This window comes from Ruditapes philippinarum, unplaced genomic scaffold, assembly GCF_026571515.1.
Source record: "Ruditapes philippinarum isolate M1 unplaced genomic scaffold, ASM2657151v2 ctg2353_1_1_1_1, whole genome shotgun sequence".
Taxonomy (NCBI): Eukaryota; Metazoa; Mollusca; class Bivalvia; order Venerida; family Veneridae; genus Ruditapes; species Ruditapes philippinarum.
The window spans coordinates 68,107-85,406 of NW_026863362.1; the positions used below are offsets into that span (position 1 = coordinate 68,107).

General features: G+C 32.2%; 3 protein-coding genes across 5 annotated transcripts in view; 2 read left to right on the forward strand and 1 right to left on the reverse strand.

The window, feature by feature from the left end:
- The window catches only part of LOC132721913 (uncharacterized), a 78,343-nt gene extending 67,045 nt beyond the window's left edge, over positions 1-11,298 (forward strand). Inside the window, exon 3 of the transcript XR_009624541.1 lies at positions 11,099-11,298. The gene's annotated coding sequence lies outside the window, so the exon portion shown is untranslated. The remainder of the gene's footprint in view (positions 1-11,098) is intronic.
- LOC132721917 (superkiller complex protein 3-like) overlaps positions 1-17,300 on the reverse strand; it is a gene marked incomplete at its 5' end in the record, with an annotated part of 47,300 nt that overhangs the window by 15,861 nt on the left and 14,139 nt on the right. Inside the window, 1 exon segment of the mRNA XM_060706296.1 lies at positions 14,369-14,460. Coding sequence (XP_060562279.1) covers positions 14,369-14,460 — 92 coding nt within the window.
- LOC132721914 (uncharacterized) lies at positions 645-7,874 on the forward strand. 3 transcript variants are annotated; one of them, XM_060706292.1, is made up of 2 exons: positions 645-791; positions 5,936-7,874. In XM_060706292.1, the coding sequence occupies exon 2, from the start codon at positions 6,819-6,821 to the stop codon at positions 7,692-7,694; it is 876 nt and encodes a 291-aa protein (XP_060562275.1). In that variant the 5' UTR covers positions 645-791; positions 5,936-6,818; the 3' UTR covers positions 7,695-7,874. The 3 variants fall into 3 exon arrangements, with proteins under 3 accessions (XP_060562275.1, XP_060562274.1, XP_060562277.1); XM_060706291.1 differs by lacking the exon at positions 645-791 and adding an exon at positions 4,383-4,516; XM_060706294.1 differs by lacking the exon at positions 645-791 and adding an exon at positions 4,578-4,691.

Consider the following 17,300-nt stretch of genomic DNA (forward strand, 5'->3'; position numbering starts at 1 on the left):
AAATGACGCGATTAGAAAAATGTTAAATGTTTTCCTAACTTTGATATGCTATCCATTTATTTCATTCAAAGATTTAGGCTAATATAGAAATGTCGGAATAATTATAAACATTATCTTGTTTAAAAGAATGTATCCAGATTTTGTCAGACAGGAATATTATGACAATCATTTATTTACATTTTATTTTCAATTTTTGATTGCATTTCATGTTTTCTTTGTCTACGCATAGGCAGGTCTATTTTTTCACGTGTTTTTCATGACCGGGTCTGTCTGACTAGAACAGACCTGTGCACGTGCAAAAGATAGACCTCATAACGGACTTTCTTTTGTTAAAACAGGTCTATCCGAAAAATATAGACCTGTCACAAACAATAGAGGAGGTGTGTAATATCAGGTATGAAATACTGTTTAAAGCATCATGTGTACAGTTATAAGTTTAATCTTAATAAAATACTGTTTACACTGGATTTATATTAGCCATGATAACCTGCTGAACTTCCACTGTATTTAAATACTATTTGACTGATTTAAAAAGGGTCCTTTTAATATCATTTTTATAAATCTGGACTTTATATTCTGAAAAGTTATAATACTGACGCTAAAATTCTCATTTTAAATTTTCTCATACACTAAGACACATTATTAACTATATAAACACCTGATATCTCAATGGTTTAAACTCAGTGTTTAAAGTTAAAAATAGAAAGGATCAAATTCCACATATCCAATATCAACAGCAAAACATTTCAGTTTAAAACTGTGAAACAATTTGAAGAATACTTTTTTTCAAGGTACTTTATTTCTATTTAATTTCTAAATGTCTACAAAAAATGACTTGTCTTCTAAAGGCAACAGCATTTTATCTTATTAATATGCTTTTTTAAACAAGAGCGATCAGTGATCACCTGTGTCGCCTCATGATGGCCAATTTCATGTTGGGACAAGTTTTGTGACAGACGGACAGACAGACGGACAGTGCACAACTAGACTTGGTACTGATCATTCCTGTAAAGTTTGGATAAAATTGCACCAGTAGTTTATGAGGAGTAGTCCGGACAAGCTTTTGTGTATCTGGCAACACACAGAAAAAACACCTTTTTATCAAAGGGCCATAACTTGGCCAAAAATCATTCAACCGGAAAACCCGTGCAATATGCGCAAGGACTTGAGCTACAGATCAATCTTGTAAAGTTTCATTGAAATTGCATTAGTGGTATAAGAGAAGTAGTCCGGACAAACTTTAAAAATAACAAGAGGGCCATGATAGCCCTGAGGTTGCTCACCTGTATATAGGCCCCCGGAGCGGGGCCAGTTTAAACCCCAGGGCTTTTATTTGAACAAACATGGAAGACACCCATTAGAAGATGTTTCATGATGTTAAGTTTTTACTACACACATAATTATATTATAATGAAAAACAATGACCTCTGCCCCCCCCCCCCCTTCGCAGGGCCAATTTTAACCCAAGGGCTTTTATTTGAACAAACTTGGTAGACACCAACAAAAAGATGTTTCCTGCTTAACAATCTAACCTCTAGCTCATTGGGTTTTTTACAAGAAGATTTTTTAAGTTTTTACTATACACATATAGTTAAAAACAATGACACCTCTGGGGCGGGGCCAGTTTTAACCCAAGGACTTTTATTTGAACAAACTTTGTAGTTATTTGGGTTTTTTCAAAGAAGATTTTTTAAGTTTTTGCTATACACATATAAGGAAAATCAATGACCCCCTGGGCGGGGCAAATTTTGACCCCAGGGCTTTTATTTGAACAAACTTTGTAGACACCCATTAGAACATGTTTCATGCTAAATATCTTAGCTCTAGCTCTTTGGGTTCTTTAAAAGAAGATTTTTCAAGTTTTTACTATATGCATATAGGGAAAATCAATGATCCCCTGGGGCGGGGCCAATTTTGACCCCAGGGCTTTTATTTGAACAAACTTGGTTGACACTTATTAGAAGATGTTTCATGCTAAATATCTTAGCTCTAGCTCTATGGGTTCTTTAAAAGAAGATTTTTTAAGTTTTTACTATATGCATATAGGGAAAATTAATGACCCCCTGGGGCGGGGCCAATTTTGACCCCAGGGCTTTTATCTGAACAAACTTGGTAAACACTTATTAGAAGATGTTTCATGCTAAAAATCTTAGCACTAGCTCTATGGGTTCTTTAAAAGAAGATTTTTTAAAGTTTTTACTATATGCATATAGGGAAAATCAATGACCCCCTGGGGCGGGGCCATTTTTGACCCCAGGGCTTTTATTTGAACAAACTTGGTAGACACTCACTAGAAGATGTTTCATGCCAAATATCTAAGCTCTCGCTCTTTGGGTTTTTTAAAAGAAGATATTTAAAGTTTTTTCTTTCGGTTGCCATTGAAACCAGAGTTCTGCATGGAATTAAATTCTTTGAACAATTTTTAAAGGTGACCACCAAAGAAACATTCCTGTGAAGTTTGGATGAAATTGGCTTAGTGGTTTATGAGGAGATGTCATTTAAAGTAAAAGTTTACGGATGGACGGACGACGGACGGACGCCGGCCGGACGCCGGACGAAAAGTGATCACAAAAGCTAACCCTGTCACTTTGTGACAGGTGAGCTAAAACTTATTAAAGTGCCATAACTCTAACAAAAATCATTGAACCGGAAAATGCTGACAATATGCACAACTGGACTTGGTACTGATCATTCCTGTAAAGTTTGGCTGAATTTGCACCAGTAGTTTATGAGGAGTAGTCCGTACAAGCTTTTGTGTACCTGGCAACACACAGAAAAAAAACACCTTTTTATCAAAGGGCCATAACTCGGCCAAAAATCATTCAACCGGAAAACCCGTGCAATATGTGCAAGGAATTGAACTACAGATTATTCCTGTAAAGTTTCATTGAAATTGCATTAGTGGTATAAGAGAAGTAGTCCGGACAAACTTTAAAAATAATAAGAACTGTCGGAGGACAGTAACGCTCGACTATTCGAAAATTTGTCACAAGGTTGTTTCATTGAGTATAATAATGCTTACCTATATGAATACATAAAATTGTCTGAAAAGGTAAAATCCTTCAAGTTTCAATACATTCCCTTCAGTGGTTATGGAGATACAAGCTTACATACAAAAACTTAACCAAGAATTTATGAATCGAAAAAGGGGCATTATTATACGAAAAAGTAAATCAGAGTTATTGGACTTGTGCCAATCATCTTAGATAATCACAGAGACCAAGTGTGTGAAGTATCAATCCATTCTCTTCAGTGGTTATGGAGATACCAGCTTACATACAAAAACTTAACCAAGAATTTCTAAGTCGAAAAAGGGGCATAATTATGTAAAAAAGCAAATCAGAGTTATTGGACTTGTGCCAATCATCTTATATAATCACAGAGACCAAGTGTGTGAAGTTTCAATCCATTCCCTTCAGTAGTTATGGAGATACCAGCTTACATACAAAAACTTAACCAAGAATTTCTAAGTCGAAAAAGGGGCATAATTATGTAAAAAAGCAAATCAGAGTTATGGGACTTGTGCCAATCATCTTAGATAATCACAGAGAACAAGTGTGTGAAGTTTCAATCCATTCCCTTCAGTAGTAATGGAGATACCAGCTTACATATAAAAACTTAACCAAGAATTTCTAAGTCGAAAAAGGGGCATAATTATGTAAAAAAGCAAATCAGAGTTATGGGACTTGTGCCAATCATCTTAGATAATCACAGAGAACATGTGTGTGAAGTTTCAATCCATTCCCTTCAGTAGTTATGGAGATACAAGCTTACATACAAAAACTTAACCAAGAATTTCTAAGTCGAAAAAGGGGCATAATTATGCAAAAAAGCAAATCTGAGTTATGGGACTTGTGCCAATCATCTTAGATAATCACAGAGAACAAGTGTGTGAAGTTTCAATCCATTCCCTTCAGTAGTTATGGAGATACCAGCTTACATACAAAAACTAAACCACAGGGACGCCGACGCCGACAAATGGGTGACTGCATTAGCTCGATTATTCTGCGAATAGTCGAGCTAAAAATTGTTAAAGGGTCATAACTCTGACAAAAATCATGAGGCAAAGTTTATTAGGCAAATCAGCTCATAAACACCACCTGGACCAACGTCCATAAGAAAAATAAGCTCATAAAAACAAAAAAATAGCTCTTAATTTGAATTTTATGAGTTTTTGTTCTTTATTTAACTACGGAATGAAGCTCATAATAATCAAATGTTTGCTCGGACAGACAGACGGACGACGGAGAAGTGATCCTTATATGTCGCCACTACTCCGTAGAGGCGACACAAAAAGGAAGTTAAATATTTGTCAGAATAATCATACAGTTTCACTGTAGATATTTTTTTTTACAAAGAGTTATATTTTCCTACAGCTATACACTGAAGTGTATCATATTTCAATGTAAACCTGTTAAACTCTCTATACATGTTTGTCAAAATCAGTATAACATAAAATATGCGAGTTTTGAGAGAGATTTTACATTCGTTTAGGAGAGACACACCGATAGTGATAGTGCGTAGCATTTATTTTTTTTGTTGATAATGTAGCGTTTATTTTTTTTTGTTGATAAGAGAATTTGTTTTGAAGGGAGTTTTGTTGATTTGTTGAATGTTATTGTGGTGATCTTAATTGATTAGGGTTTATTGGTTGTAATAAGTTGTTTTGGTTGTTAAGTTATATCTGTTTGGTAAGATATATTTTTCGTTGAAATTGGTTGATTTTGTCTTGTCAAGATTATATTAGTTGATGCTTTGTTTTGAGAATATATGTAAATATTGGGTGCTTTAGCTTTAGTTTGCTTTTCTGGTGCTGATTAGATTTTGTGAAGTGAATATTGTAGGATGAATGTTTGTGGTTTATAGTGTATCTTATTGGAGTTGTAAAAAAAATAGTCATTTCTGTGTTCTTCATTTTGTGGTGATTTTATTGTTTTGTTTGATCATAAGTTGTTTAGAGCTTGAGCTTGCCAGGTGTCTAGTATTGTTTTGTATACACGTATATATGTGAAAAAATATTTCGTATATGTGGTTGATAAATGATGTGTTTTTGTTTTGGGTGTCAATAATGATCATAATTCTTTTTTTTGGGTGTAAATAAAATTCTTTGTTTTGGGTGTAAATAATAATCAGAGTTTGTTGTTTAAATATATATATGGATTTGAGATAGAAAAAGATAAAATACCTACAAAAAATAGTGTTAACTAAACAACTATATTTATTGCTAAATCTTTCCTTTGATTAAATAACATCAAGGCAGTCATTCTCCTGACAATATTATATCTTGATACACAAAAATTTGATAAAACTTCTGGACTTTTTTTTTTATGCCTTTAAATTTTTTTTATTTTTTATATTTGTAACAAGACTTGTCTGTGGACGGTTAGAGCAATCTACTTTACTCAGTGCTATATAATTCAAAAAAATCAACAGAAATATAAAGGGTATAATTCTGCAAATGTGATAAGCAGACTTACTTGCCCTTGATTATAGTCTACTAGAAAATTTCAAGTTTAAAGTGAATCCATTGTTTTGGTTATAAAATAACTTTAGGATTATCTGCCGTTTTGAAAAGTAATATTGACTTTTCATGACAATAAACAAGTACACCAAGTTTGAAGTGAATAAAAAGCTATTATATTTTTTGATAAAAAGGTTAACCAACGTCCACATCAATGTTAATGCTTACAAGAGGGTCATGACAATAACTCCGCCTTTTTTCTTTATAATGAGGAGCTAAAAATTGTTTCACGTTATAACATTGCATATTTTGTTATTCTGTTATTCTCTTTTGCATGGGTGGATACTTTAAAGTGAAATAAAGTATTATTCATTCTTCATAATTATCTAAATATAAAAATTATGTTTATTTACTCACTGAAGGGCATTTAAAAAAACATGCAATACATAGAAATGTTTTTCTAAAACATTTTAGGTAAAACATGGCAGTCTCAGGAAAGAGAGCATCAAAACAATTTTCTTCATCAACAACATCCATGGCACAAGATGAAGATCTTCAAATTTACTGTCAACCTTGTGACGAGGAAGGAACTAGACTCCCTGCCCATGGTTACTGCACTGACTGCAAGGAACACCTTTGCAAGACATGCTTTACAGCCCATAGGATAAACAAGTTTACCAAAAAGCATACACTTCTGGATGCAACAAGTATGCCTAAAGTTTTGCAGCAACCCTCAACATCCCTTCACACAGGTCTGTCGGATGACTGGACCTTGCCATGTGGTAAACATCCAAAAGAAATTATCAAGTTCTACTGCTGTGATCATACAGAATTTCTCTGTAGTGTTTGTGTTACCCTTGAACATCAAGCTTCATCCTGCAAAGTCAACTATATACCAGACATTTCTGGTGATATCATAGACAGCAAAGAATATCAAGTTATCTTGAATGCATTAAATACCACTTGTGACAAATTTCAACAGATATTAAAAGATGTCAAGAATATGACACACAAATCAAACAGCTCTCTCAAAGATGTCATAGGAGACATTATAAAGTTTCGGCAAGAAATCAACCAAAGACTAGATGAACTTGAGAGACAGGCTGAAGATGCAGCTAAAGTCATAGAACAAGAAAACAACAAACATCTGAAAGCAGTAGAAACAGCATGTGAAAGATATAACCAAATCTCTGAAGAAATCATCAGACAAAGTCAAACAGCTCAACAGAACAAAACAAGCTGACAAACTCTTCATTGATTTGAAACTTGCAGAGAAAACAATAAAAGATAGGAGGAAAAATTACTAAAACTCTCATCAAATGATATCAAAGAGCACAACTTTCAATCAAATGATGTAATGTTTAATTTGTTTAAAACAGAGAAGTCGCTTGGTACACTGACACAGAAAACTTTAAATACAGAATGTCAACATGTACAAATAAAGTCTAGACAATCTTCACATGAGGGACAAATCTGTGTAAAGACATCAAAAGATGAATATGGGTGCTTGATAGCAGGAATGACCCTGCTGACTCCTGATCTTCTTATCATCACTGACTGTCAAAACAAAGCTGTAAAGATGGTGGATACCAGCAGTCAATCTGTGTCAGATCAACTACAACTAGATGATCAACCATGGGATATCACCACGGTAACCAGTACTGAACTTGCTGTCACACTTCCAAACATACAAACAATACAATTTATATCAATCTCATCAAACAAACTCATAAAGAAGCACACTGTGAAGGTTGATGGGAAATGTCATGGTATAAGCAGTTATCAAGGTAAACTTGTTGTGTCATTCCTTAATCCTGCAAAATTTCAGATCTTTGATATGAATGGCACTATACTGACAACAATTGATGGAAAGAATATTTTCCAAAATCCATGTTATATCACATGTAACAGAAGTTCTATCTATGTATCTGACTGGGGCATGAAGACAGTAACAAAGTTAAACTGGCAAGGTGATGTGATAGGTAGTTATAGTGGTATCAGTGATCCTACTGGAATGTCACTGTCAGATGATGGTACCGTCTTTGTGTGTGACATGGTGAGAAATGTTATAGAAGAGATATCAGGAGATTGTTCTACAGGAAAGGTGGTGCTGCAGGATCTGAAGACTCCAGTGGCTGTATGTTGGTGTGGAGAAACAAAGAAGCTGTATTATAGCTGTAATGATTGGAATGCAAAATATGACAACTTCCTTCACATCCATAACCTGTCATAGACTTGAACAGAAACTTAGTTGAATTAAATCAAACAATGTCAGTGGTTCTTCAATATTAAAAAAAAACTTGCATCATCCATTCTTCTGAAATATTAGCACTACACATGTTTTAAGTTTTGTCAGATTTTTTTTAATGTTAAAATCTTATGTTATGAGTGATTAATGATTTAAGCAATCCTTTTGTTGTATTCTTGTAATAGGTTTGGTGAGAAACAAGGAAACCAGTACCAGTCATGCTGGGAATACATGGAATAACAAGAGCACCTAGAGCATTTTTATGTTGTTCAAGGCAACAGCTATCGATAACAAAGGGACTTTATTCCTAACAGATAATGTCCCTGGTCATACAATTGTGCAGCGTGATGATAATCAAGTATTCAAGTTTCCTGTTGATATTATTCACAGTTTTGAAATCATTCTACTTAATAAGCAATTTTGACAAAAGTAAAAGGGGCATAACTTCAAAAGTATAGCGTTAAGAATAATGCCACTCTAATAATGCTCAGTGTATCAATAGTACCTTGATGATAACAACAATGACTACAATTGAATCTAAGATTGATATGGAATTAGAAAATTGTAATGTTACCAAGTTGTCTCAAAATGAAGCATTGAATCTTGAAGGTCTACTTTCATATGATGAAGTTTCTTTTACATTAAAAAACATGAAAAATGATAAAAGCCCAGGTTGTGACGGATTTACAGCAAATTTTTTTAAAATATTTTGGAATAGAATTGGACATTTTGTTGTAAAAAGCTATAAACTTTGCTTATACTGTTAATTCTTTTTCTAGAAATCAAAAGCTAGGAACAATAACATGCATTCCAAAAGAAAAAAAACCAAAACAATTTTTAAAAAAATTGGAGACCAATAAACTTTATTAAATGTAGTTTATAAATTAGCTTCAGGTTCAATAGCAAATAGACTTAAACTTGTTTTAGATATTTTAGTTTCAAAGGATCAGACAGGATTTGTTAAAAATAGATATATTGGTGAGAACACTCGATTATTGTATGATATTATGAAATATACTGAGGATAATGATATACCAGGTTTAGTAATGATGATAGATTTTGAAAAAGCATTTGATACGTTATCATTTACATTTATAGAGAAATGTCTAGAACTTTTTCAATTTGGTCCTATGTTTAAAAAATGGATATCTTTATTTTTATATAATACTGAAACTTGTGTTATTTTAAATGGATTTTTATCAAAGTTTTTCAAAGTTAAACGAGGTTGTAGACAAGGCGATCCTATTTCACCTTATATCTTCATTTTATGTGCAGAGATTTTAGCAATAAAAATAAGACAATGTAAAGATGTTAAAGGTATAAATATAGATGGGGAGGAATATAAAATTACACAATTTGCTGATGATACTTCACTTTTGCTAGATGGATCAGAAAATTCCCTTTAATACTGTTTTAAAGTTATTAAACACGTTTTCAGAAATTTCAGGATTGAAAGTAAATTTTGATAAAACTAAAGTTATTTGGATAGGCTCTCTTAAATACAGTACAAGATCTATTAAGACAAAATTGAAACTGACATGGGGTGATACACAGTTTAAATTGTTAGGTTTGATATTTGATGTTGATTTAGAAAAAATGATAGAGTTAAATTTTAATGAAAAACTTCAAAAAGTTAAAAATAGTATAGGATACTGGAAAAAAAGAATGTTAACACCTATAGGAAAAATTACTGTTGTTAAGTCATTACTCCTTCCTTTATTCACTCATTGCTTTACAAGTTTACCAACACCTAATTCAGCATTTTTGAAAACACTTAATGACTTATTTTATAAATTTATATGGGAAGGTAAAGCAAAGATAAAGCAATCAGTAGTTATTAAAACATATCAGGAAGGTGGTCTAAATATGATTGATATTGATATTTATATACATTCTATAAAGATAAAATGGTTTAAAAGGTATGTTAGTAATACTAACAGTAAATGTTATAAGCTAGTGATGGCTTTATTCAATATTGATAAAGTGTTTAGCACAGGTAAATTGTTTTGTAAATTGACAATTGATAAAATTAAAAATGCTTTTTGGATAGATGTTTTAAAAGCTTATATGATTTTTACAGATAAACTTTGTATAGACAGTTTAGAACAAGTGTTACAAATGCCATTGTTTTACAATCATAACTTGTTAGCAGGAAGTAGATACTTTTATATCAAAATTTTTTATGAAAAAGGAATCAGATTTGTTAATGATATTATTAATCCCCAAGGCGATTTTGTAGATTTAACTTACTTAGAGCAGGTGACACAAAAACAAGTAAATTTTTTACAATATCATAGTTTGAAAAAAGCAATATTATTATATACACAAAAGCTTAACATTTCTATTTGTAAAGATTTTATTAATGTTCAATACCCTATTATGAGTTGTTATATAAAACCTATTTTAATTACACAAAATAACAAAAAGTATGTTTATGAAATTCTAGTTAGAAATCAAGATGTACCAACATGTCAAGAAAAATGGAACTCATTTTTTACAAATTTTGATATAAATTGGAATTTAATATATAGTTATGTATTTAAATGTACCAAAGATTCCTATATTCAGTGGTTTCAGACAAGAATAATTCATAGAACTTTAGCAACAAACTCACTTTTATTCAAAATGAAAATTGTCAATAGTAAAATGTGTACTTTTTGCAATTGCCAAGAGGAAACTCTGTTGCATTTATTTTGGGAATGTCCAAAAATTCAATTGTTATTTCAATATCTGAAAGACAAGATAGATAATTTGGATGATAATTTTAATTGTAAATCATTTATTTTAGGTTCTGAAGTTAATGATTTTAAATATGATATTTTGTTTTTAGAATTGAAAAGATATATTTATTTGTCAAAGAGAAAAATCGTGTTACCTACAATACCTGGTTTTAAAAATAGTCTTAAATTGGCGTGGAATATTTACAAAAATACAAATTTGACCAAACATGTAAATGAAGGATGGCAAATTGTAAGAACTTTAATAAACTAATAGGCTACACTAAATCAATTTACCCCAAACCAATATTCTTTGTTTGTTTTGAAGCTGATGCATAATACATTATCATACATAATTGTTATACATATTATATGAAAATTGATTGAATGTTTGAATATAATGTATATTATAATTATATAAAAAATATTGTTATAGATGATGATTTAAATATTATGTAGATATCATGTAAGGTATCAGAGGGATGACCCCGACCCTCTCATACCTATTACGGGGTAAATAAACGGGGTTACCCAGTTGGGGCCTCAAAAAAAAAAAAAAAAAAAAAACAATGACTACAATTCAGCAATCAAAAAGCCTTGATTTTTTTTCAAAACAGACAAGCTAAAAATGAAAACTTTGTTTGTTTACATTGATAAATTGATCTGTAATAGGTTATATCAATAAAACATTTCATCTTTTATTTTACAAGTACATTATGATATGATAAAACTGGTGAGTTTTCTTTTGTAATCATCAAATGCACTGTTTATATTTTATGTTACAATACCTGCCCTGTTCCCAAGATTTTGTACTATATATCATTTTATAACACTTATATTTAAACAGATTACATCAATAAAATTAAGTATAAGCTGCTTGTTGTTGTTTAAATCAATGAGTTAAAACATAAGAATACTACATGTATATGGGTTAAAAGTATCAGTGACTATGTAGTTATAGTGGAGATAAATGTAATTGTAAGATAAACAAGAGTGATTAGTGTATTAATGCCAGCAATATGCACAACTAGGGAAGGTACTGGTCACTCCTATGAAATTTCATTGACATCCCAACAGCAGTTTCACCTGTGAAAGTCGGACATGATTTTTCTATTGATACGGGAAGTCCAAGTCTGGGTCCCAAAGTGGGCCCGGACTTGGCTTGTGCGGCAATAGACCACATGTGTATATTTAAAAGTAAATCAAATAAACAAGAAGGCCATGATGGCCCTGAGATCGCTCACCTGTATATAGGCCCCCGGGGCAGGGCCAATTTTAACCCAGGGGCTTTTATTTGAACAAACTTGATAGACTCCCATTAGAAGATGTTTCATGATAAATATCTAAGCTCTAGCTATTTAGGGTTTTTACAATAATTTTTTTAGGGATGGCAACGAATACCAAAATCAATACTTGAGTACTCGGTCATTTTTCCGATCGAGTACTCGGTTACTCGGATGATTGCCAGTGATCTTCAAAGTTTATCACACACGCGTGCTACTTTCGTTTTCTATTTAAATTCATAGAATTCTGTAGATAGTAAATAGGACTGCACGGGAGACAAATTAATTATAATTAAATCAACAACATAATATTTTACAACGTTTTGATTAATGCAATATCAAGTTTTAAACATGTATAACATTTCATATATCTTTTTTCTATTTGAAATAATATAGACTAAGCGGCGGCAGCAAAAGTTTAACATGGTCTAAATTCTAGTTACCTTTATTCTTACATTCATGATAGCAATCGGTCCTTTGTTGTTTTCAAAACAGTTACTTCGGCTACACAATTAAAGGTAATTAATATCATAAGAGGCTGGATGACATAAGCGACACAGGTGCGTGTGTCAATCTGTTGATCGCCTTGTTAAATTTATGATATCATTTTCGCACCTCTGCAAGGATGTTTTGATTGCATTTAACGGGTATTTATGAAGATACATGCTAATTTCCGAATTTCTAAACTAATTGGATATACCAATCTTTCTAAATCGCAAAAAAATAGAAAATATGTATTTTTCCCGAGTAATCGAATATCAATTTTGTTAACCGATATTCGGACGTTCGATCGAGTACTCGGTTAACCGGTTACTCGTTGCCATCCCTAATTTTTTTAAAGCTTTTACTATACACATATAGGGAAAAACAATGACCCAAAATTTTGACCCCAGTGCTTTTATTTAAACAAACTTGGTAAACACCACTAGAAGATAATTCATGCTTAGTATCTAAACTCTAGCGCTTTTGATTTTTTTTTAAAAGAAGATTTTTTAAGTTTTTACTATACACATATAAGGAAAATCAATGACCCCGAGGCGGGGCCAATTTTAACCCCAGGGCCCTTATTTGAACAAACTTGATAGACTTCCATTAGAAGATGTTTCATGTAAATATCTAAGCTCTAGCTATTTAGGGTTTTTACAATAAATTTTTTAAGTTTTTACTATACACATATAGGGAAAAACAATGACCCCAAATTTTGACCCCAGTGCTTTTACTTGAACAAACTTGGTAAACATTCACTAGAAGATATTTCATGCTTAGTATCTAAACTCTAGCTCTTTGGATTTTTTTTAAAAGAAGATTTTTTAAGGTTTTATTATACACATATATGGAAAATCAATGACCCCGAGGAGGGGCCAATTTTAACCCCAGGGCCCTTATTTGAACAAACTTGGTAAACACTCAATAGAAGATTTTTCATGCTAAATATCTTAGCTCTAGCTTTTAGGTTTTTTTTAAAGAACATTTTTCAACTTTTTACTATATACATCAAGGGAAAAACAAAGACCCCCTGGGGTGGGGCCAATTCTGACCCCAGGCCTTTTATTTGAACAAACTTGGTAGACACCCACTAGAAGATGTTTCATGTTTAATATCTAAGCTCTAGCTATTTTGTTTCTTTTAAGGGTATTTTTTAAGTTTTTGCTATACAGTAAACTCCGCTTAATACAACCTTATCATTATAAAAGTGTAATTGTCTATACTATAACTAAAATGGGACTAAGAAATGATTTCCTTATAAGCGATAATTCCTTACATCTGTGTTCGCTTTAACCGTATATTTTTATATTAAATGAAGAAGGGCAAAATTTGGGCCAAAAACAATTGTTCCTTATAACCGGAAGTTCCCTATAGCAGTTATCACTATGAGTGAAGTTTACTGTATACAAATAAGGGAAATCAATGACCCCCTGGGGCAGGGCCAATTTTTTTTCCCCAGGGCTTTTATTTGAACAAAATTGGAAGACAACCACCAGAAGATGTTTCATGCTAAATATCTAAGCTCTAGCTATTTTGGTTTTTTAAAAAGAAGATTTTTTAAAGTGTTTACTATATACAAATAAGGAAAATCAATGACCCCCACCCTTGGGCGGGGCCAATTGCTTGAACAAACTTGGTAGACACTGACTAGACAATGTTTCATTCCAAATATTTAAGCTCTAGCTCTTTCGGTTTTTAAAAACAAAATTTTTAAGTTTTTTCTTTTGGTTCCATGATGACGCAACCAGATTTCTGCATGGAATTAAATTCTTAGAACAATTTTTAAAGTTGAGTACCAAAGGAAAATTCCTGTGATGTTTGGATTAAATTGGCTTAGCGGTTTATGAGGAGATGTTGTTTTAAAGTTAAAGTTTACGGCCGGACGCCGGATGAAAAGCGCCTACAAAAGCTCACCATGTAACTTTGTGACAGGTGAGCTAAAAAAGTGATTTCATTCATCTCTAGTATAAAATCATGCAAAATATCAATTACAGTATTGAGCTAAAAACATACATGTTAATCAATTTTTAAATCGGCTAACATATCTTTTTAAGTTTGAATTTTTAACATTTTGGTAAACCATTATAGAAATATGCTTCTTTTTTCAAAAACCCCTCATCATTGAAAATAGAGAAAAAACAAATCAATAAAAAATAAGCATTTTCTGATTTACCTGGCATGGAACTCTACCATCCTCAAATAGGCATCTATCTGATCTTGAACAAATTCAGTGCTTGCATTCTTTTCATAGAAACTGCACAGACCCTGTAACATATTATAACTTAGATTCTTATAAACATTCAATCATACTAGTCTACATAGCTAAATCTGTTAGAGCGCGATACTTGTGATCTTGACATTGTGGGTTTGATTCCCAGGCTGGCCAACTAAATCAAACTGCTGCAGCACTGAATGCGACAGATATGCAACCGGAGAGACATTAAGGCTTCTTTTAGAAAAAAAAACACAAAACACAAAAGATATAACAGAGAAAATTTGTTCCATACAAGTTCGAGATTTGTAGAGCAATATATTGTCCCAATCTGATATAATTCAGATTTTCTACTTTCAAGCATTTAAATACAGAATGAAATTTATGCCTAAAAACTCTGGTCAATCTTGTAAATCAGTGTCCTTATCGATTTATTCCAAGAAATGATATGTAAATAAAAAAAACTGTCAACGAAATATTTCTAACATAAAACAATGCAAATAAACTTCAAGCATAATACATAATACATGTGAGAATGTTAATTAGAATTGCTTCGTGGGCATATAGACAATAAAATATAAGTCATTTGTATTTTTATTTCCCTTGGATATGTCTCATTAAAAATATTTTTGGTTAAAATCATCAGCAAATAATGGTGTATTTTTTAGATTTTTTTTTATTTACAAGGGAAAGATGTAGACGCCAGAGCTCATCGTTTTTATTTTAATCTAAATGTCACTTAAGTGTTTAGTTGTCCTTTTCAATTTCACACTAAATTCCATTTTCAATTTGTTTGCTTCCTACAATTGTATAGAATTTCTTAAAGTATTGCATGTAAACAAAGTATGTATCGGCTGGTTTATTACATGTATAATGTGTACTCTCCGAAAGTCAGCAGAATCAATTTTTAGAATAGCGAAGGATAACTCATATTGTGACCTAGAAAAATATGTAAACAAAACACAAGAATCGGAAGTAGAACTGATATTATAACTTCCTTCAATAAAGATTACCATGAAAGACTACATGATGGTAAAGTGTTGAAAAACTCTCTTGTTACATGCATTTTCAAAAATAGATATTTATAATACTAACCATTGTATTATTTATTAATAACTGCTGGATATTCAGCTAAACTGCGGTATGAGTCACGAAAATAGTTCTTCTTTTATTAATGCGCGTTTTATTCTAGAGTCACAAAAAACTTTTGATTTGTTAATAATAATGTTTTGTTTAATGTAGAAATATTCATTTCCTACTAATAATTTCTTGGAACTCAGAGCTTACACCTTAATTATTGTTTAATTTGATGTCCTACTTTTTCGACAGCGGTAAATCGTTTCGGCAGTAATTTGCATATTGCGCAATAATACTATGGGACTACAAGGTTTTTATCAATCATATACGTTCATATTTTAACTTGGATAACTTAATTTGAAATTGAAAAGTCTAAATATGGAAGATTTTAAGATATCCCAACAAAGTATGGGAGTTTTAAAGGATCAAATTCATGTACTATTTCTTGGGCTGTTATCCGGTTGAGGACACTTGCGCGATTGTAGCCGATGAAATCCCATGTGTAGATGATTTAGCTCTGAATGCGCCTGAGGGCGCGTCCGTTGCAAAAATTACAACTCAGTCTTTCACATGAGACTTTAAATCGAGGTCCTGTGATGAGTGCTTCAACGCTTGGCAAGCTAGAGAACCAGGAGAAGCTTCTGGAATTGGGATATCTTTCTAAATCTGTATCTTGCACTATCCTCCAAAATCAACAAGAGCTGTAACAGGAGACAGCCAAGCTCGACTAATAAAATACTGGACGCAGTAAGGAGGACAAAACTATGAAAGAAAAATCAATTATGTATAATTAAGTATTAAGTTATAGTAAAATCAAAGCGCTGAAAGCACTGCTGGGGGCGCATTATGTTGATTGTATAGTGGTCTATTGTTACAAGCAGATGCCATTCCTACTTTCAAAGCAGATGTCACATTTTTACTCGATTATTCGATAAGAATAAGTAGAATTATCCTAGTCATCTGAACATTGGCGTCTATCACCTCAATTTTTCCCGAAGTCCATTGACATATGGCAATGAAACTTTGCACACTTGATCCCGATCAGGCACCCATTTGTTAAAGATTGCCTATGGCTTCAAGATATTTTCGTATTCCATAGACATCTGGCTTTGAAATAAATGGAAATGTTATACATTTCTTTGCGAGCATACTAGCTAGGACTCTCTCCAATGCTTATATCTGTAGAATATTGGGTTTAAAGAAATTTTTGGTCCTTTTGTGAACTTAAAATATTTTAAATAACCAAGGTTCTTCTATTGTTTAGCACTAAGCATATAGTTGAGTGTGCTGTCCTACCAACAGCTATTGTTTGCATACCTTGTGAAATATAACTCCTTCAAACTTTTGTTCAGTTATTATTATACAAACACAAGAACTGTCTGAGGACAGTAAGGCTCGACTATTCGAAAAAGTTGTCACAAGGGTGTTTATTGAGTATAAAAATGCTTACCAATGAATACATAAAACTGACCGAAAAGGTACAAAGGCTTGGATTAAGATGTTTTATCAAGTAAATCACTGCTTTATTATCAGGAATGCATAAAATTGTCCCAAAAAAGGCACAAACCCTTCAGTAGTTATGGAGATAACATGCTTACAAGCAAAACTTTACCATTAAATTCTAAGTTGAAAAAGGGGAGAAAAATAAGCCTAAATTCTCGATAAAATTATGGATCTTGGTCAGTAACCTACATGTACAATTATGACCCTAAATGCATGTGAAGTTTTAATATTGTAAGCAGAGTTATCCAACTTGTCAATCTGATGTACATTGTTACTATAAATAACTATTGTAAGTTTCAATTGAATATCTCAA

What these genes read in the sequence shown, in the direction of transcription:
- LOC132721914 (XM_060706292.1), top strand. Translation starts at nt 6,819, where the DNA reads ATGTTTAATTTGTTTAAAACAGAGAAGTCGCTTGGTACACTGACACAG.